Genomic DNA, 21,436 nt, shown 5'->3' with positions numbered 1-21,436 from the left:
GGCATCCTTTCATTTCAGGTTGAAGGAACCATCTTTAGCATTTCTTACATAGCAGGTATAGTTATAACCCACTCCTTTAATTCTCCCTCTGTGAATGTTAATTTGTCTTCATTTCCAAGGGACAATTTTGTTTTATCAGACTCTGAATTTTTAGTTGATAGTCTTTAGCCATTTTTTTTTCTTTCAGTAATGTTTATATTACCTCACTGCATTTTGGCCTACAAGGTTTCTGCTTAGAAATTAATAATCTTTTATTTTTATAAACCACTTTTGGGATAGGGTGGCATTATTTGCTCTATGGTGACTTGGGCCTCAGTCATAGTCCAGGTCCACACTAAACTTGCAACTCTTCTGCCTCAGCCTCCAGTGTATACCACTGTATCTAGTTAACAGAGAATCATATTTGGGATCCTTTCTATTTAGTGAGTTACTTTAATGCTTCCAAGATTCCTTTTTTGTCTTTGTTGATAGTCTTTTAATAGTGTGTATGTCTCAGTGTGGTTCTCCTGGGCCATCCCTAGAGTTTATTGAATTTCCTGTGTTTTTACCTCCATGTCTGTCTTCTGATTTGGAAGAATTTCATCCAAATGCTGTCTGTCTATCCTTTGTTGCCTGTGGGATCCCAAATACTAATTGTTTGATAGTGTCTTTTAAATCAATTAAACTGTTTACTTCAACCCTGTCTCCATCCCTTAGATTTAAAGTCACCTGTCCTGAGATGATGGGTTAGGCAGGAACATGGGTCAGTGGTAGAATACCTGCCTAACATGAGTACTGAAGCCTTAGACTTAATCTCCAGAACTGAAGAAAGAAGTTGTTGACTCTTAATTTAAATCTGCTCTTGAACTCTTCTAGCACTGGTACTGTTTCTTTATGTATTGTTTTCTAATTACGCTCAATTCTTTGAGTGAAACTGTTGTTTTTGAACACAATTTTTTTTCTTTTTCTTTTTTTTTGAGGTGGGTTTGTCTGTGTAGTCCTGGCTATCTGGGAAGTGCACCACCACTACCTGCCTGGCTAAAATCTGTTTCAGTACAGTCATTTTTCTTCTTTATTTGCATGTCTTGCAATAGTTTTGTGGAATGTTTGGCACTGGAGATAGGGCTCAGTGGTTCAGAGAGTTGACTGCTCTTGCAGAGCATTTAAATCCAGTTCCCGGCGTTCACACAGGACAGCTCACAGTCTATAGCTAGCTCCAGGGATTCCAATATACTCTTCTGGACTTTTTGGGCACTTGTGCTCAAGTGCACATACTCATCCATACAAACCTGCACACATAAGGACAACACAGGAAAAACAAATCTTTAAAATTTGTTTTTTTTTTTTTTCTTGAAAAAACACTTAAAGTTGCTTTGTCTAAAACAGGCCACATCATAATAGCAAGGCGTGTTTTGAGTCTTCCGCTCAAGCTGCTGTGAAGGGTTAGTGTCATCTCTGGTCTCCTTATTCATCTTGCCTTTGTATATTTTTCTCAATTCCTCTATGTATATAGCTGCTTGCTCTGCTTACCTGTCACATATGTACATTTGTATCTATTATGGGAGGTACAGGCATTTTTTTCATGGGTACCCATGGGTACATGGGTACTCAAGTAGTTCCTTCTGCTTGAGGGGCAGACACTTCACTAATCTCAGAAGATAGCTTCTCCTGTGGCCTAGATTAGCCTAGAATTTCTGATTGCTTACCTTCATCTTCCAAGCATTTGGATTAAAAGTGTTTATATCATGTCAAGCTGAAGTTTACATATTCTGTTGTATTCCTCTGGCCATAACCTCATGTTCAGGTATGTCCCTGTCTTTAGTCCCTCTCTCTGTAACTTTATTCATTGTTTCCCATGGTTTTTCCCAACTTGCGATCACAGCAGTTTTGTTTGTTCTTGAGTGAACTCTTAAATTAGGAGAAATAGACCTATCAGCAGTCTCCCAAAGGGCTAGAAGGTTGCAAATAAGGCCTGTTCCCACAGTTGGAGAACAGGTTTTGACAACTGGGCTATTGCTCCCTAAGTATGGCTTGCTGTTTCGAGGGTAGAGCAAAAGCCAGTAATGAATGCAAACATTCGTATTTTATTCTCTTTAAGTATTTCAACTGTTATGTGCCTTCAGTTTTCTGTTTATCTTGCTATGGATCTGTAAGCTTATTCTTCATCCAATATGGGCAAATTCGAGCTGTACTTAAATGCTAAAGTGTTTGGTAACAATTAATTCATTTTTGAAGCTTTGTTCCTTTCTTCCAATTGAATACTATTTATCTTCACATTGAGTGATATCTGTTATTTTGGTTTTTCAAGACAAGGTTTCTCTGTATTGTTTTAGATCCTGTCCTGGAACTCGCTGTGTAGACCACACTGGCCTCGAACTCACAGAGATCTGCCTGCCTCTGCTTCCCAAGTGCTGTGATTAAAGATATGGGCCACCAACACCTGGCTTTGAGTGATGTCTTATTTGGGCCCAATATCCTGTTAAAATCATCTAGTGATATTTTTTCCAGTTATTTTACTTAGCTGTCTGTTTTGTATCCGTCTTTTTAAGGTTTTTTTTTTTTTTTCCCCTTTAGGCTCATAAATTTGTCTTATTGCCTTTTTCTTCCCTTGGCTACTAGTTCCTTTCCTTTCCTATGCCTAATACATTATTATGTAGTAGATGCTGAGTTGTAGAGATTCTGGATGCTGTGTGTTCCTGTGAAGAGTGCTGGTTTTTTTTTTTTTTTTTTAGTGGGACATTAGCATGGAGGACTTGCACACACAAGCAGATCTCTGCTCTGTTCTTTCAGCTTTCAGATACTACTGTTATTGGGCTTCTTGGAATTCAGAAGATCAGTCAAGAATTTGGTCAGAGTAGATCCTCAATTGAGTGTCTCTCCTGTGGCTCTTTTCTCCAGGAATTCCCCCAATTTACAGCTACTTGGCCAGCTCTAGCCAGTATTCTTTGAAGCCTCTGACCACTGACTTTGGGTTTTTGCCCACATGGGTTGAAAGTTAATCATGCAGAAGCCCACAGATCTCACTCAGCGCAGTTTTTGTTTGTAGTGACTTCTCTATTTCAGAAGAACTTTTGAAGCTTTTTTACTTTTTTTGATTGAGTATATAATGTGTATAATTGTGATAGTTTTGGTCCCCAAAGGTGAAGGCCAGAAGTCTCTTAGCTTTTAATAACACATTTGAATTTTTATTTTTCCCAATACTTTATAGCTAGTAGGTCTATATCCCCTCCCCTCAAAGAGACCAGTTGTATCAACTCTGCTAACAGGAGTTCATTTTGCTATCAGTGGAACCTGTTATTCAGGTGATTTTTGAGAAGAGCCATTTGTGTGAGTGAGGATATGAGTGTGTTTGTGTGTGTGTGTTTATTTACATTTTCTATAACTGACACTGTTTTATGAAGTGTAGGAGTTCTTATGCATGGTAGATAGCTCATACTTACCATGGCAGTACTTGGGAGGCTGAGCCAGAGGAATTGCTACAAATTTGAGACCAGCTTGGAGCTACATGGTAAATTCTAGGTTAGCTTGGACTATAGACTATTTAAAAAAAAAAAAAGTAGTCATGATACCATAAGCTTTAATATTTAAAAAGTGGTGAGTTATTTTATTGAAATTAAAGTCTGTTGCTTTGCAATGTACAAGATCAGCAGCTGGGCTGGGCGTCAGTGGCTCACGCCTTTAATCCCAGCACTCGGGAGGTAGAGGCAGGTGGATCTCTGAGTTCGAGGCCAGCCTGGTCTATAGAGTGAGTTCCAGGACAACCTCCAAAACAGAGAAACCCTGTCTCGAAAAACCAAAAAAAAAAAAAAAACCAAACAAACAAACAAAAAACAAAATAAGCAAACAAACCCAAACCAGTAGCTGTTCTTGAGCTTTTAATTATGTGTTAGTGATGCCTAATTTTTTTGGTTTTGAAAAAAACTTCTTGACTCTATGATGTTTAATGTGAAGACTCACTTTGAGGACATGCAGATTTGGTTTTGGAATCCAGTTGTCTCACTAGTTCTGTAACGTTAGTCAATTTGTAATAATGTGGAGTCTAAATAATAAGTCTTATGTGTCACATTTCCTTATTTGTGGAGGAAGGATGCTATCTTTTCTAACTACCCTCTGGTTCTTTCCTGAGAATAAGTGGCAACCATGCACTTGAAAACAACTTGAGGTGAAGGACAGTTCAGTATTCCACCTGCTCCTCTATGATGATCTGAAAATGATTTAAATATTATAGATTGCTTAAATGAAAAGTATTTTGTTTCCATTATGTTCATAGTGGACTATTGAAGACAAAAAGCTCAAAAACAAAAGGATTGAGTTGTGTGTACTAAAAGTAGAAGGTTGTGGGGGACAGACCTACATATTGCTTATGATCCGTGGAAGGTTAATGTGTACCTTGTATTAGCAAGGGTTATATCTAACCCAGGAGACCGCTTCAGCTTTCATAAATGATTGTGCAAAACATTCCTTTTTTTTTTAGTTATGGAAAGAAACAATTTTGCAACTAGACTAATGAAAAACAATCTTACTGAAGCCTGTGTTCTTTAACAATAGGGATTTATTGCAGAAAGGAAAATCTGGGGAAGGAGGGGAGCAGAGAAGTCAGAGGGCATAGGCAATGGGGTATTATAAAGATAAGGGTGGAGCTTCTTGTCTCATCAGGCAGAGACAGTTGTGATTAGTTGAAGTTGAATATAAATTGAGCCAAGTAGAGCAGTGAAGCTGCCTGAGTCAGAGCAAGAAGTGGAGGCACAGGCTTCTAGGTCTTGTTGCAGAGAGGTTCATTCCGACAGCACATAATTTGCATTCTTGTTCCATGAGAGAAGAGGTTCATAGATGGGCACATGTTCTCACACCCTTGAACCATGAACTGGAGTTTTCCACCTCAAAGAAGAATCAGACTGGCATTAACAGAAAGCTGCTTCTCCCAACCTTATCCTTTAACCATGGTCCCCAGTGTTCCCATGCGCGGATACCAGGACTTTCGTGTGTTTATTTTCTCATCCCTTTCCTTTTGTCTGCTTCCTTTACCAGCTGCCCATTCCCGTTGTTTTTGCCTTCATTTTCTTCCTCTCATGGTAGTTTCATCAAGCTCATTATTCTCTCTGGACCATGCTACTTTCCTGCCATTATTCTTCACTACAAACCTAGCAAGCTGGCTAGCATCCTTAACTTCCATCTCATTCACATTCGAACCCCAGGTACTCAGAATTTAAAATTTTCTTTCAAAGATGCGCTAGAAAAATTCTCTTAGTCACATTCCATAGCCATTTTCTAAGTCATTCCTCCCCTGCCATGTGGGTTGCTGTGATAAAACTCACGTCATTAGGCTTGGTGGGCAAGCACCTTTACTGAGCCATCTTGCAGGTTTTGCTGTGTATCCTCCCAAGTCCAGAGAAAAGGTATCACCTCTCCACTTTTCTCTGTAATTTTCTTATGTTAGACCACAGCCTTTCTGTACACTTTGTGTTTGATGCAGCTTTCTGAAAGACTTGCAGTATGTGTTGATGTTTATTCAGTGATGGTTAAATGTGCAATTATAGAAATACAGGAAGACTGTTTCTATCAAGGGGTTGGACAAACCAGAGTCAGGCAGTGTGGTTCATGGAATGGGAGTAACCAAGATTCCTTGTTTGGAGATGAGTACTAAGTGTAAGGGTTGAGGAAATGTGAGATTATACACTCAGTTTTGTCACCCTGTGCACACAGGTCTATAGACAGTTGCTGGTTAGTTTATTCAGGGTCTACTAAATACATTTGTAAACCATTTGTTGTACATTGTACTGTGTCCTAAGAAGATATAGCCATGAACGAACTAGACAGTTCTGAGTGTAGTCAATATGTAAGTAGCTTAAGGAACAACTTAAATGTTTCTTTATTCTGAAGCCACTTTTCAATTTCCTTTTTTCTACTCCCCCCCACACCCCCATAAGAGCCTGTCAGTACCTAGAATTCTGGTCAATCCTTGAAGGAATGAAGTCTTCTGAACCCCCAAGTTGATTCCTACTGCCTCCCCTCCCATTTTTATTTAAAAGACGGTTGATGTGCTCTCTGGCAACTTTCCCCCAGGTAGTTCCTACTACCTTCAAAGATCTTCTTTAACATGCACTGCTGGGAATTTTGAGTGGTGCATACTCCTTCTCCACGAAGACATTTTCCATCATCGTTCATATAAGCACACGTGTGGCAATTTATTGCTATACCTGGGATTTGAGAAAAGCTTGATGAAATTTCCCCACAGACCACTTAGTTTTGTCAGACATGGGGAGTGAGTTGCAAAAGGTAAACATATTTCTTAGTTAGCAGTACTGGGGATTAAACCTCTAGGGTCTTAGGCAAGTGCTCTGCCACTGAGCTGTGCCCCCAGTCCCTCTCCCCATCTTAACTCCTCCCTCTCCTTTTGGTTATTGGAGACAAGATCTTGCTTAATTGCCCAGTGATGGGATTACAAGTGTGGACTACTGTGTTCCCTTTTCTGAATCATAATACTTTTTCTTCTTTATAATCTTTATTACTGATGAATACTAAATTTATCTGAGTCACTTTTACTCTAGTCTGTTTCCTACTGGCTTCTTAAATTTGTAAGTAAATGCCCTTCTGCCATGTTTACTTCATAAGAGAAAACTGTTAGGTAACTGAACCTCTGTCATACGCTGATGCGCCCCAAGACAAACACACTTGGATCCAGTTTAACTAATCAGTAAGCATGCTAGAATGTGGCCAGCCCCATAAAGAGTGCCCCTCCCTCCCTCCCTCCCCCCTCCTCTGTCTTCCTTCCCTCCCTCCTTCCTTCCCTCCTTCGCTCCCTCCCCTCTCCCTTCTCTTTCCCTCCGTCCCTTCCCTCTTTCCCTCCCTTCCTCATTCCCTTCTTCCCTTCCCTATCTCCCTCCCTTCCCTCCCTCCCTTCCACTCCCTTTCTTTCCTCCGTCCCTTGTGTGTGTGTGTGTGTGTGTGTGTGAGAGAGAGAGAGAGAGAGGGAGAGGGAGGGAGGGAGGGAGGGAGGGAGAGGTTTTTGAGTATTAGTCCAATCTGACCTCATAGTCATACCAATCCTCCTGCCTCATCTTCCCAAGTACTGAAATAACAGACATGAACCGGGCACAGTTTCTATTTTTAGAGTTACCTTGGATCAGTGACAACATTCTGAATGCTTCTGCATCCTTATGCTATCTCTAGTGCTAAGCCCTAGTGAGAAGCATAAAGAAGCAGAGCAGAAAAGCGGCAAGCAGACCTGAGTTTAATTTACTACTTTCTAGAAATATGACTGACATTGGGATAACAGTTTACCTTACTCATCTAAAAATTTGGAATAATAAACATAATTTGGTGAAATGAAATATTTTATCTGATAGTAATTTGAGACATCAAACTTTAGATTTTTTTTTTTTTCTACTGTGAATGGCATATGTATGGAGGTCAAAGGACAACGGGGAGTCTGGTCCCTTCTACAATGTGAGCCTTGGCTATTGAACTCAGGTTGTCAAGCTTGACTGCAGGTGTCACCACTGAGCCATCTTTCTCATCCTTCGTAAGTTCTTATGAAGAATGGAGTTGGAGAGTCTAGTAGTACTTTATATTGATTTTATGTTTCTTAAAAGGGGGTTCTCCAAATTGCCTTACACACAGGGCTACATGAAACCTGGAAAATGCTTCCTGATACTGTGATCTTCAACAGAGCTGTTTGTGACATATCAATGATTCTTTTATACTTCTTTATGCTTCTCAACAATTGAGTTCCTGATGTGTTCCCCCCTCACTTCCTTTCTTCTTCTCCCCTCCCCTTCCTCTGTCCCCCCTTCCTCTGTCCCTCTCTCCTCTTCCCTATTGGAGACAGGGTATTGCTCAATTGCTGAGGCTTCCTTTGAACTGTACTGTGTAGCCAGGGCGGCCTCAACCTTCAAAAAGCCTTCCATTGTGGCTCACCTGAAGATGTGCTTGGAAATGGTGTACTCATAGCTTCATTCTTTTCACCTGAAGTCTCGCTAGCAGCCTCGCCCGCTTCCTCAGTCTTTTCACCTGAAACTTGATCAGTTGACGCTTCTGAAACTTCTGACTGTTCAGATTCTCCCGAAGTGTGCTCGCCCGAAGTGTGCTCAACGGAAGTGTGCTCGCCCGTGATGTGCTCTCCTGTAATGTGTTCTGCTATAATATGCTTGCCTGACATGTGCTTACCTGTCATATGTTCAGAAGACTGTTCCTGAAGTATGCTCACCTGAAGAGTGTTCTCCTGAAGTATGCTCACTTGATTCATGTTCGCTTGAACTATGATCTGTCAGACCTTTCTCACCTGAAGGAGTTTCATATAAAGCCTCGGCATCCGAAGGGTTTGAGAGTGAGAAATACTCACTTGAAAGTTGCTGAACAGAAGCTTGGTGGTCTACAGAGTCAAGGAGCTCATCAGGCTGACCTGGTGGTGCTCCTAGGATGGAGAAGAGAAGAATAGTGAAGATGAAAGAATGGGATCAAGACTGAGTTCCTGTGGAGCCAGACAATTGGGACTGCTGGGTTTCGTGGCCGGTCTAGATGAGACAGTTTAGATGTTGGGGGAAGTCATCTAACTACTCCAGGAGACCAGGAAAGACAAAAGTGTTTGAAAGTTTGGAAAGACCACTTCTGAGACTTAAAGACAAGAAGTATATGTGGGATCCTCTCATGTAAGCATGAAACACACATGAAGGGAAATGAATGTCCCTACCTAACAAAACCAGAATCAGAAATCAAAGAACCCTTCTTCCGATTCCTCTGTGGGTGAGGTGAGAAGATTAGAAATAGCGAGGGAGAGAGAAGGCGAATGGTCCTTTTCCTCTATAAGAGGGTCTGGGTATGAGATCCTGGCTGTCTTCAAATTGCAGAAATTCCTTTCTGCTTCTCAAGTGCTGGCACCAGCAGCTTTCAATACTGAGTAATTCCATCCTAAATTGAGGTTAGCTTTTCTGGTTCTGGTGATAGGACACAGAGTTTTACTCAGCAATAGAAAACTTTAATCTTTGGCTAGGATAAACTTTAAACTAGAAGATGACAGCACAAAATCAGTCTATAAAAATTACCAGCAGGGATTTGAGCTGTATTGGTAAAGTGCTGTCTCACCAGTCCCAAGTGTTGAAAGAAGCAGGGACGTGTTAGGCCAGTGGGTCCTTGGTGGTAATTAGGGGAGATCTTGGTTGGTATAGGACTGCTCAGAGTTCCTTTTGCTTAGTTAACTCTTGATTCCAAGTCAGGTTTCTTTGGGTAACTAAGACTGGTCTTCCTTGAAGGGGACAGAAATTCCTTAAGAGAAGTCTCCCCCCACCTCTGATGTCTATCTAGGGTTTGTATTTAAAGAACACTTACCTCTGGCAGATCCAAGCAGATAAAGACACAGGAAGATTAACTCCTTCATTTTGCTTTAGGAATAGAGAGATCTCTAGTGTGGCACACTCAAGAGCTGAGAAGAGACTGAACAGACACTCCCAATGTTGGATCAGAACCTCTGGGAATTCTAGAACTTGAGAAACAACTCACATGTCCTCACAATGGATTGTGACTCTTATGTCCTGTTCAGGCAGGCTGGCCTGTAACCCATGGTGATGCCACTAGTGAAGGGTAATGAGTATTTTCTCTGTGTAGTATGGTGTAAGAAGTAGCTTCAAAAAAAAAAAAAAAAAAAAGTTACCAAAATGCACACATTATTTTAGTAAAGTTTAAAAGATAGCACTTTTGAGAGAGTTGTCAACAGTGAACTGTAGTGACCTAGTTAGTTTCTGTCCGGCTACATAAGCATTTAATGGCTCTGGTCTGTACTCTGGAAGACTGATCTCTCCTGAGTACTGTTGGGTTTGAATTCAGACAGGTTACTCATAAGATTGGAGGGCAGAAGGTGCCACAGTTGCCACAGGCTGAGTCTTTACACCTTAAGGTCTTCTTGGGTGGCCTTTCTCCCATGACCCCAACTATGACTAGGCCATAGTAACATGTTTTCTCCCTTCCTACTTTAATTTAGGGATAAATTAAAGTCTTCATGCCCCAACTTTTAAAATTTTCTATAATATCATACACTTCTAAGAATAGTCTACATATGTACTTGTAAAGGCATGGTTTATAGGAATCACACGGGTGACTCAAATAACAGGAGTTACACAGAATAGTATGATGATCAAGGGATGGTTGAGAGCGATACCTTGACCTGTGATTTTATCTAGGAGCTAGCCAAGCTAAATGGATGTGATGAGACATCTATTTGCTATAAAACTACAACTCAGGATGGCAGAGATCTTCTAGCTAACGTCTCATACCCCCCCAACCCCCACTTTTGGAGCCACTTTGTTCCATGTACCACTGAATGTTGGACCTAAAATTAGGTGTGTCTTATTTCTGTTATAATTAAGTTTCTTTCCCCCATTGGACTTTAAGCCCTCTGAAAGTAGGGACCTTACCTGACTCCTTCACCATTGTAGTCCTAGTACCTGGTAGCATGCTTGTTACATAATAGGTATATAGTAAATCTTCTGAATGAAAGAATGAATGACTTAACTTTTCTAGATCATTTTTCTGTTTCCTAGAGGAGAATCTACAGAGAACTGGTAGATAGGCTAGCTTATAGCCTGGATCATCTGAAGTAAATGGTCATTCTGGGGTCAAAGCATTTTTAAAGTAAACCAAGGAGGCATGTTCTATTTCATCTGTGTTTGTCTCCATCTCTACACAAGTAATACGTTATGGAGAGTTGAACTGAGTGGTCACTTAGGCTTAATATGCCCTACCTTGTTTGAGTTGGAAGTCTAAATTAGCATTCTTGAGCTTCAGACTAGATTCCTTTAGAGAAAGGTGTGAAAGAACATATCAATAGCTCCATGACTTCATGGGGAATAGGCTGCTTTTATTGATAGCAACTGTAGAAATTAGTGATGGTGCTATTAGTACTGTCCACCTGTTTTAGATTGTCAGCACTGCTCTTTGGTAGTTATCAGAATCCTCTCAATTCATCCCTTCCCTCTCCCTTTCCTGCTTCTTAAGGTTATCTCCTTTCCCTTTGAGAACAATAGTATTTTTTTTTCCTCATCAGAACATTTATTTATTGCTGCTGCCAAAAGTACTTACAAACCTAAAATTTTATTATATAAGAGTGTTTTGCCGATCTGTCCTGCAGCGAGTGCCCAAGCCTCAGGTGAGTCTGAGCGCTGCTCTGTTCCCCCAACCTCCCCCATCAACCCCTGCTTGCTTTTGTCTGAAACACCGCCCCCTCCCCACCCCCCACAAGAGTGGACATGCCCAGACCAGAAGACCCACCCTGAGTCCGGAAACACCTCACCCCTGTCTACACTCTGCCCTCTGTCCTGCTTCGGGTGCCCGAGCCTCAGGTGATTCTGGGTGCTGCTCTGCCCCCCCAACCTCCCCCATCAATCCCTGCTTGCTTCTGCCTAAAACCATCCCCCCCCTACAAGAGTGGAACTGCCCAGACCAGAAGGCCCACCCTGAGTCTGGACACACTGTCAGGACAGAAGAAAAGTTCCATTATGGAATGTCTTAAGGTCCAGCCTCTGGCTTCAGTAAACAGGAGCACCCGAAAGCTCCGGCCCACTATTGTATTGCTAATTCCAGCAGGTCTACTATTGTTTACCTTGGCCTCAGAGTAGAATGCCTCCTAGTTTGCGTCTCTATGGGCCTAAGCTTTGAGTAGGCCCACGCCTGGACTGAGAACTCTGTCTATGTGACTGAGAGCTGTTTAGGTAATGCTTGAATCAATAGAATCACTTGATATTAGCTATATACATCATAATAGATGCTTCTTGATGCTGCCTTGCCCTTGGAAGACTATTTAAATGGACTTCTCAATAAACTGTGGCTTCTCAGCATCAGCTGGGAGCCCTACTGATATGATATGGTGTTTCCTGTCTCATCATTACCACCTTTGGGTAATTAGATTTCCCTAGTCTACACACCCCCACTCACAATTGGACCCAGGACTGTACAGCTGGCTCCATTCACAGTCCTGAAGTCAGGGGTCTGGAACAGTTGGAGCCGAAACGTGGGGCTGAGTACGGGGGACAGATATGATGGACACTGCAGAAAAAGAGAAGAGAAGCGCGTGCGGAAAGAAATGATAATTACGGTGAGTGAATGACATTAAATCAGGAGTAAAATTGTATATAACTGCAAATATGGGACTAAGAAGTGCAAGCAGGTGATGGTGCAGTCAATTAGAGAGATTTTGAAAAATAAAGGAACAGAAGTTGAGCAGCAACGCATACATAATTTCGTAGAATTTATAAAGCAGATGTGGCCTGAGTTTCCTGAACATGGGAATATAGATTCCAATTTATGGAATGAGGTCAGATTAAAAATCTGACAGCGTTATTATGAACAGGGGCCTGAAAGTGTATCTACAGATACTCTTTGGTTATGGACAATTATAAGGGAGAGCTTAGAATCAGGTACTAAGCCACACAGGATATCTGCCTCAGAACCAGTTAGCAGGGTGATGAGGCCCTCCATGCCTACTAAGGAAAGACCAGGAAAAGAAGCATATGTAGAGAAACGTAATTGGGAAAAGTATGAGGAGAGAGCTACTGAATACCAGGGCGAAGAGTCTTCACCTCTCTCATTTTCGACTAGGAAAACAGATGATCAGAGACCTAAGGGCAAGATGCAGCAAGAATTAATTTAAGAGGCTTGAAAGACTTAGTGGAATCCCTCTCACAAGAAACCTTGTAGGTTTCCTCAGGTCAGGGAAAGGTGCTTTTGTCTGCAACTGCTGCAAACATCGATCAGCCCAAGTGGCAAGCATCCCTCAAGCCAGGACAGGCAGCTGCAGCAGGGCAGGTGTCTAGTGCAGGCTATCGTTAGAGAGGTGGCTGACAGAGGAGAAGACGTATAAGTGTTTCAGACGTTCCCTATATTGGAGGTTACAGATGCTCAAGGGAACACAAGCAGAAGGCATGCGCCTATACTGTTCAAGCAGCTCAAGGAACTAAAGATGGCCTGTGTCCAGTATGGACCGACGGCGATTTTTACCCAGACACTGGTAGAGAATATGGCTGTAGAAGCTCTACCCCCAGTGGATTGGAAGCAGATAGCCAAAGCCTGCCTGTCTGGGGGAGATTATCTGTTGTGGAAACAGACTTTGCAGAGCAGTGTCAGGTCGCAGCTGAGAAAAATAGTGCCCAAGGCCTTCCTGTTTCTTATGAGATGCTCGCTGGTGAAGGGGAGTACAAGAATATAGATCTTGGAATAAACTTCCAGCTGCTGGTGTGCACGCGGAGGATTTGACGAAAATCAGACAGGGGCCAGACAAATTGTTTCAGGACTTTGTCTCTAGACTAATGCAAGCGTCGTCTAGAATAATGGGAGGAACAGAGGCTGGACTTTTTGGTCGTAAAGCAGCTGGCTTATGAGAATGCTAATGCGGCATGCCAGGCAGTGCTAAGGCCTCTCAGGAAGAAGGGTGACATAGATGAATTTATTAAGATTTGTGCAGCTATCGGACTGGCTTACACTCAGGGACTGGCGATGGTGGACACCCTGCAAGGGACTTCAGTTAAGGATATGTTGTTCCCACAGAAAAAGCAAGATGCAGGGAAAAAGAAAGGCATGAAGCCTTCTGGAGGTTGCTTTGGATGTGGCCAAAAGGGACACCAAGTTAGGCAATGTCCTAACAGGGGAGAGAATAGGGAACCGGGTCTATGCCCCAGTTATATGAGAGGTAGGCACTGGGCATACGAATGTAGCTCTAAGAGAGATGCCCAGGGAAATCCCCTGTAGTGAAACTACTATGGGGGCCTGCCTCAGGCCCTGAGACAAATCTATGGGGTGACTTAACTGAGGTTTCCTGCCCTAGAAGGTCCGTCCAGGACCTCTACAGAGCCACGGCAGGGAGTGCTATGAAAAACTTAAAAATTAGCAAAGAAATATAGCCCAGAAACTGACCAAGGCTACTACTATGACTTAGTGCCTGGAATTTACCAGCCACCAGCAATTACTCCCTTACAAGGCCACAAGATAACTGGGTACCAAGAATTCCCAGATGGCCAACCTCCCCGAGGGGCTCATGAAGGAAACAGATTGCCCCACTGGCCAGTGTGTCAATCATTAACAATTAAGGGTCCCTGTGAAACAAAGAGATAGCTACCATTAGTTAGCACATCCTGAGGTCTGCAGGTTTTACAACTGGTGGGGTCAGGAGGCTATCTGATTCCCAGGCCTCCCCTCAAGACAAAGGGCTTCCTAGGAATCCATAACTCTGGTCACATATTCAACAGAGAGTCAAGGCCCTTCCCTAAGGTTTTTGCCTTTAAAAATGCCTGTGCCTGGGGGACGGAGCTGCTCTCTAGCCTGAATGCTAAGAGAGCCCGTTTGTACAAACGTCTACCTTTCATTAAAGCCTCTTGCTGTTTGCATCAAGTTTCAGCCTCCTCATGATGATTGGGGTGGCCGCAGTCCTGGGAAAAGATTCTGGAGGCCTCAGCTTCTGAGGGTCTTACAGCTAGACTGGACCTCTCTACTCAGGTGCAGATGTGGTTTTAACACCAGAGATGGGGATATCAGTGTTGCCCACTGGTGTTTATGGTCCTTTGCTGAGTGGAACTGTTGGATTGTTGCTAGGAAGGAGTAGCACAACAATGTGGGGAATTTTTGTTATTCCAGGAGTGATTGATGCTGATTTTGAAGGAGAGATAAAAGTTAAGACTCATTCTCCGAATGGAGTTTTGGTGATAAGGTCAGGACAGAGGCTTGCTCAGTTGATTTTACTTCCCCAGGTGAGAACAAACAACCAGGTTAAGAGAATTAAGAGAGGAGATTCTGGGTTTGGTTCATCTGATGCCTATTGGTTGCAGGCTATCGGTTCTCAGCACCCAGAGATTACTTTATACGTAAGTGGCAGGGCCTTTTCCGGCCTCTTGGACATGGGCTCGGACAGGTCAATTATTACAGGCAGTCAATGGCCTTCCACATGGCCGAAAATGGCAACTAATATGCAGTTACAAGGAATTGGTCAGACACAGAATCCTGAACAGAGTAGTAATGAGCTTTATTGGAGAGATGATGAAGGTCATAAAGGGACTTTTCAGCCGTTCATTGTTCCTCATTTGCCTGTGAATTTGTGGGGCCGAGATGTTATGGCCTGAATGGGAGTGTACTTGTATAGCCCAAGTGCAATTGTTGCTAATCAGGTATCTTAGCAAGGATTGTCGCCCCATCAAGGAGGGGGCCAGGACAGTGAGAGGAGTGTTGTTTCCGCTTTAGCCAACAGGAGACATCCCAATGCAGGATTAGGGCATTTTTAGCAGAGGTCACTGAGAAGCAGTGAGAGTCACTGAGAGTCACTCCATGCAGATTCCATCATATGGAAAAGTGATGAGTCAGTATGATCAGTGGCCTCTAATAGAAGAAAAAATACAGGCTGCTCAGCAGTTAGTGCAGGAACAGCTAGACAGTGGTCATATTGAGCCTTCTAATTCCCCCCATGGAATTCTCCTATTTTTGTGATTAGAAAGAAAACAGGGAAATGGAGGCTGATACAAGATTTGAGAAAAGTTAATGAAACCATGCAGTCGAGGGGAGCACTACAGCCAGGATTACCCATTCCTGCAAATGTACCAAAGGGTACTTATAAGATTGTTGTGGACTTGAAAGATTGTTTTTATACTATTCCCCTGGCTTCTCAGGACTGTCATAGGTTTGCATTTAGCATTCCTTCAGTTAATTTTAAAGAGCCCATGAGGAGGTACCATTGGAAGGTTTTGCCCCAGGGCATGGCCAATAGTGCAACTTTATGCCAGAAGTTTGTGTCTCAGGCTATACAAGTGGTTAGGGACAGGGTCTATATTGTTCATTATTTAGATGATATTTTGTTCCCCATAAATGTGAAGAGGTTCTGCTTGAGGCATATGGACAGCTACAGCAGAGTCTCGAGAGAGCAGGCTTAGTGATTGCTCCAGAGAAGGTACAGAGACAGCCACCTTTTCAATATTTGGGTCATATGTTATATCCTAAAGAGATTAGATCTCAAAAGTTAGAGATTAGAAAAGATAGCTTACGGTCCTTAAATGATTTTCAAAGACTGATAGGGAATATTCAATGGTTACGTCCTTTTCTAAGAGAGCCTACTGGTGATTTGAAACCTCTGTGTGATATTTTAAAGGAAGATAGTGATCCCAATTCACCTAGAAAGCTAACAGAAGAAGGTAGACAAGTCCTTCTACAATTGGAGGAGGCGATTCAGCATCGACAGATATGTTATATTGACTATGCAAAGCCATTTGCTCCCCACAAGGCATAGTCCGACTTCTGTTCTGTGGCAGGAAGGACCATTACTCTGGCTACACCTACCAGTCTCGCCAGCCAAAGTATTAGACCATTATTTTGAAGCAGTAGCCTGCATGGTACAAAAATGCTGTGTGGAATCTAGGAAGTATTTTGGCAAAGAACCAAATATAATACATGTCCCTTATACCAAGCAACAGGTTAATTTGTTGTTCCAGAACAGTGATCCATGCGCGATTGCCTTTGCTCAGTTTTCAGGGAGAATTGATAATCAGTTTCCGGTAAATTGTTGTAATTTACGCTAATGCATCCTTTTATATTCCCAAAAATTGTAAAGCAATCCTGTAAAAAATGCTATGTTAGCAGCACTATCTTTAATAGCCAGAAACTGGAAGCAGTCTAGATGCCCCTCAACTGAAGAATGGATGGAGAAAATGTGGTACATTTGCACAATGGAGTACTACTCAGCAGAAAAAAACAATGGAATCTTGAAATTTGCAGGAAAATGGATGGAACTCGAAGAAACTATTCTGAGTGAGGTAACCCAATCACAAAAAGACAAACATGATATGTACTCACTCATATGTGGATTTTAGACATATAGTAAGGGATTACCATCCTACAATACACACTGCCGGAGAAACTAGTAAACAAGAAAGATCCTAAAAGAGACAAACTTTATCCCCTGGAGAAGGGGAAAGGGTCACCATCCCCTGAGCAAATTGAGAACATGGGAAGAGGGGGGAGGAAGCTACGAGAGTGAGAAGGGAAGAAAAGGAAGAATGCAGAGGTCATGAAGAAGCAGAAATTTTGAGTCAGTTGTAGATTAGAAGAAAGGATATATGATAGGTAGGAATTTAGTTGGGGGGGTGGTAGAGGAGGAAGGGAGGGAGAAGGGAACTGGGATTGTCATGTAATTCAATCTTGTTTGTAATTCAAATTCAAATATATAAAAAATAAAAAAATGAAAAAAAAATGTTTACAAAAAAAATGCTATGTTAGTTTTTACTGATGGCTCATCCAGTGGGAGAGCCGCCAATATTATTGATGGAAAGAAATATGTGGAGCAGACAACTCTGGCTACAGCTCAAATAGTCGAATTGCAAACTGTTGCAATGGTCTTTCAGCTCCTAGTAAATAATTCATTTAATTTGTACACTAACAGTCATTATGTCTTTAAGGCTCTCCAGGTAATAGAGACAGTCCCATGCATAGGGTCTAGTATAGTCAAGTCAGAATGTTATTTGAACAAATTAAAAACCTGAGAAAATTGCCATGTTTTGTGGGTCATATAAGAGCCCACTCGAACCTTCCGGGGCCTCTAGACAAAGTAAACAGATCTGCAGATAAATTAACAAAACTAGTTGCTCTGCCTCAGATAGAGAGAGCAAGGCAGTCTCATATCTTTCATCATCAGAATATCAGGAGTTTGAGAAAACAATTTCGCCTAACCAGAGAGACTGCTCGCCAAATCATCAAACAATGTAGAGTGTGCCCACAGTATCTACCTGTGGCTAATTTAGGGGTGAATCCTCCAGGCCTGCTCCCCTACCATTTATGGCAAATGGATGTGACTCACATCACAGAATTTGGCAGGTTGAAATACGTGCACGTGGCAATTGACACATTAAGGTTTCTTAATGGCTGCTTCACAAACAGGAGAAGCCACCAGACATGTTATATGTCACTGTTTAAGATGTTTTGCTTACATGGGAATGTCAAAAGTTATAAAAACAGATACTGGGTCTGGATATACTAACAAAACTTTCTAGCCCTCTGTCCTGCTGAGGGTGCCCTAGCCTCAGGTGAGTCTGGGCATTGCTCTGCTCCCCAACCTCCCCCATCAACCCCTGCTTCCTTTTGCCTGAGCCCACCTGGGTAAGAGTGGACCTGCCCAGACCGGGAAGGCCCACCCTGAGTCCTAACACACCACACCCTTGTCTACCCACCACCCTCTGCCATTCTGCTGCCTACAAAGGCTGAGCCCTCTGCCAGCCACCGGAGAGAGGGAGAGACCCCACTTGTACTCACTGGAAGAAGGGATGGGAAGAAGACAGTAAGAACACACTCAACAACAGAAAAACCAATATGACACCACCAGAATCTAGAGACTCCACTCCAGCAAGATCTGAAAAGCTCAACACAGAGGATGAAGAAGAGATGGACCTCAAAAATTATCTTAGGAAGATGATAGAGTCCTTTAAAGAGGAAACAAAAAAATCCCTTAAAAAATAGAAGAAAAAAAGCAAAAAATTACATGAGATGGAGGAAAAGACAAACCAAAAATTTCAAGAAGTAAACAAATCTCTTAAAGAATCTAAAGAAAGCCAAAAAAAAAAAAAAAAACCTAAACAAGTGAAGGGAGCACTCAAAACAGTTCAAGGCATGAAATCTGAAATAGAAACAATAAAGAAAACAGAGAATGAGACGATGCTGGAAATAAAAAGGCTGGATAAATGATCAGGAACTAAAGATGTGAGTATAACCAATAGAATTCAAGAGATGGAAGAGAGAATCTCAGTTGTTGAAGATTCTCTAGAGGATATACAGTCATCGGCCAAAGAAAATCTCAAGTCCAACAAATCCTTACACAAAATATGCAGGAAATACGGGACACTGTGAAAAGTCTGAACATAAGAATAATAGGTATAGAAGAAGGTGAAGAAATACAGATCAAAGGTACAGAAAACATATTCAACAAAATCATAGAAGAAAACTTCCCCAACCTACAGAAGGATATGCCTATGAAAGTATTAGAAGCTTACAGAATACCAAACAGACTGGACCACAAAAAGAAGTACCCTCGACACATAATAATCAAAACACCAAACCTTCATAATAAAGAGAAAATATTAAAAGCAGCAAAGGAAATAGGCCAAGGAACATATAAAGGCAGACCTACCAGAATCATACCAGACTTCTCAATGGAAACTTTGAAAGCCAGAAGGTCCTGGATAGATATCCTACAAACACTAAAGGAGCATGGATGCCAACCCAGACTACTGTACCCAGCAAACTTTGAATCACTATAGATGGAGAAAACAAAATATTCCATGACAAAACCAGATTTAAACAATACATATCTACAAATACAGCACTACAGAAGGTTCTAGAAGGAAAGCTCCAACCCAATGAAGATAACCATCTAGCATTATTGGCCTGAGTATCAAAAATCCATGCATGTTCTTTTCCCCAAATGAGGACTGGATCTGGTCCGTGCCATTTGTAAGTTAGGGGATCTTTCCATAAGGCTTGAGTATAATTTTGAGCCGTTGATAGATGCCAGAGGCTATCCTCGGCTGATTAAGGCATGTCCCACCACTGCCTGGCTTGTAGGCTAGCCTCATGTCTCGCCAATCCTACAGAAGCATGGAGGCAGGCGTTTCACTCCCCCAAGTCAGCGGCATGCTGCGTCCCTAAAGGCCTAGCCATCCCCGCTGCTACAGGCTCGGCAGGCAGGTCCATGCACGCTGGGCGGGACTAGGCCACAAGGGCTGTCCCGGTAGCGCTGGTCTCAGGAATTAAGCACAAAATTGCTGGAAAGCTTTGTTAGTATATCCAGACCCATTATCTGTTTTTATAAATTTTGGCATTCCCATGTAAGCAAAATATCTTAAACAGTGACTTATAACATGCCTGGTGGCTTCTCCTGTTTGTGGAGTGGCACATTTTTAACTTGCCAAACTCTGTAATGTGAGTCACATCCATTCGCCATAAATGGTTGGGGAGCAGGCCTTGAGGATTCATCCTTAAATTAGCCATAGCCATATTGTGGACCTATTCCACATTGTTTGATGATTTGCCCAGCAGTCGCGATTTATTGGGGCTTAGAGTGTGCTTAAATAGCCCTGCAACAATAGAACTGGGGGGGAATAATAGAAGGACCATCAGGTATTTGCTGGGACTGGAACATTCTTCTTGTCAGCTGGAACAGCTAGTGGTCTTTCTTGGAACAGCGAACAGAAAAGCTCCAGACCCTTTCTCGGAACAGAAGCAGTAAGCAGTTCCACTTGGCCAAACCGTATCTAATTATAGGTTACAGGAGGCTCACAGAGTTGGCTTTAAGCCGCAAACTTAAAGGTCATTAAAAGTCTTACAAAGGTGGGCTTTAAGCCGCATAGTTTTGGGCCCACGGCCCCTTACAGGAAAAGTCCATCAAGATGAAGTCTCAATCCTGAACATCTAAGTCCCAAATACAAAGGCACCCACATTCATAAAAGAAACATTACTAAAGCTCAAACCACACATAAAACCACACAAACTTATAATAGGAGACTTCAACACCCTGCTTTCACCACTAGACAGGTCCACCAGACAGAAACTTAACAAAGAAACAAAGGATCTAACAGAAGTTATGACCCAACTGGGTTTAACAGATATCTATAGAACATTCCATCCAAACACAAAAGAATATACCTTCTTCTCAGTGCCACATGGCACCTTCTCTGAAATTGACCATGTAGTTGGCAACAAAGCAGAACTGCACAGATACAAAAGAATTGAAATAACCCCCTGTATCTTATCAGATCACCATGCTTTAAAGCTAGAATTCAACAGTAATGCAAATTACAGAAAACCTACAAACTCGTGGAAATTGAATAACACACAATTGCACTATTCCTGGGTTGAGGAAGAAATAAAAAGGAAGTTAAAGACTTCCCAGAATTTAATGAGAATGTAGACACAACATGCCCAAACTTATGGGACACTCTGAAAGCAGTGCTAAGTGACCACATGAAGAAACTGGAGAAAAGTCACACTAGAGAATTGACGGAAAGCTTTATAGCAAAAAGAAGCAAACTCACCACAGAGGAGTAGATGCCAGGAAATAATCAAACTTAGAGCTGAAATCAATAAAGTAGAAACTAGGAAAACATTACAAAGAATCAATGTAGCAAAGAGTTGGTTCTTTGAGAAGATCAACAAGATAGACAAACCTCTATCCAAACTAACCAAAAGGCAGAGAGAGAGAGAGAGCATGATAATTAACAAAATCAGAAAAGAAAAGGGGGATATAACAATGGACACTGAGGAAATCCAGAGAATCATCAGTTCATACTTTGAAAACCTGTACTCCACAAAATTCAAAAATTTAAAGGAAATGGACAGTTTTCTGGATAGACTTCACTTACCAAAATTAAAACAAGATCAGATAAGCAGTTTAAATAGACGTATCACACCTAATGAAATAGAAGCAGTCATCAAAAGCCTTCCAACCCAAAAA

The 21,436-nt window shown here is 42.0% G+C and overlaps 1 protein-coding gene across 1 annotated transcript; it reads right to left on the bottom strand.

Moving 5' to 3' along the window:
* Positions 1 to 4,732: 4,732 nt before the first annotated feature.
* Positions 4,733 to 9,424, bottom strand: Acrv1 (acrosomal vesicle protein 1). Its single transcript, XM_027412185.2, is given in 5 exon segments — positions 4,733 to 4,857; positions 6,057 to 6,176; positions 7,897 to 8,168; positions 8,170 to 8,392; positions 9,304 to 9,424. Coding segments are annotated over 5 exon segments (789 nt in total). The 5' UTR covers positions 9,353 to 9,424.
* Positions 9,425 to 21,436: the final 12,012 nt, after the last annotated feature.

This window comes from Cricetulus griseus, chromosome 4, assembly GCF_003668045.3.
Source record: "Cricetulus griseus strain 17A/GY chromosome 4, alternate assembly CriGri-PICRH-1.0, whole genome shotgun sequence".
Classification (NCBI taxonomy): domain Eukaryota; kingdom Metazoa; phylum Chordata; class Mammalia; order Rodentia; family Cricetidae; genus Cricetulus; species Cricetulus griseus.
The sequence above is the reverse complement of the archived record's forward strand: the minus strand, read 5'-3'. Positions and strand labels throughout refer to the sequence as shown.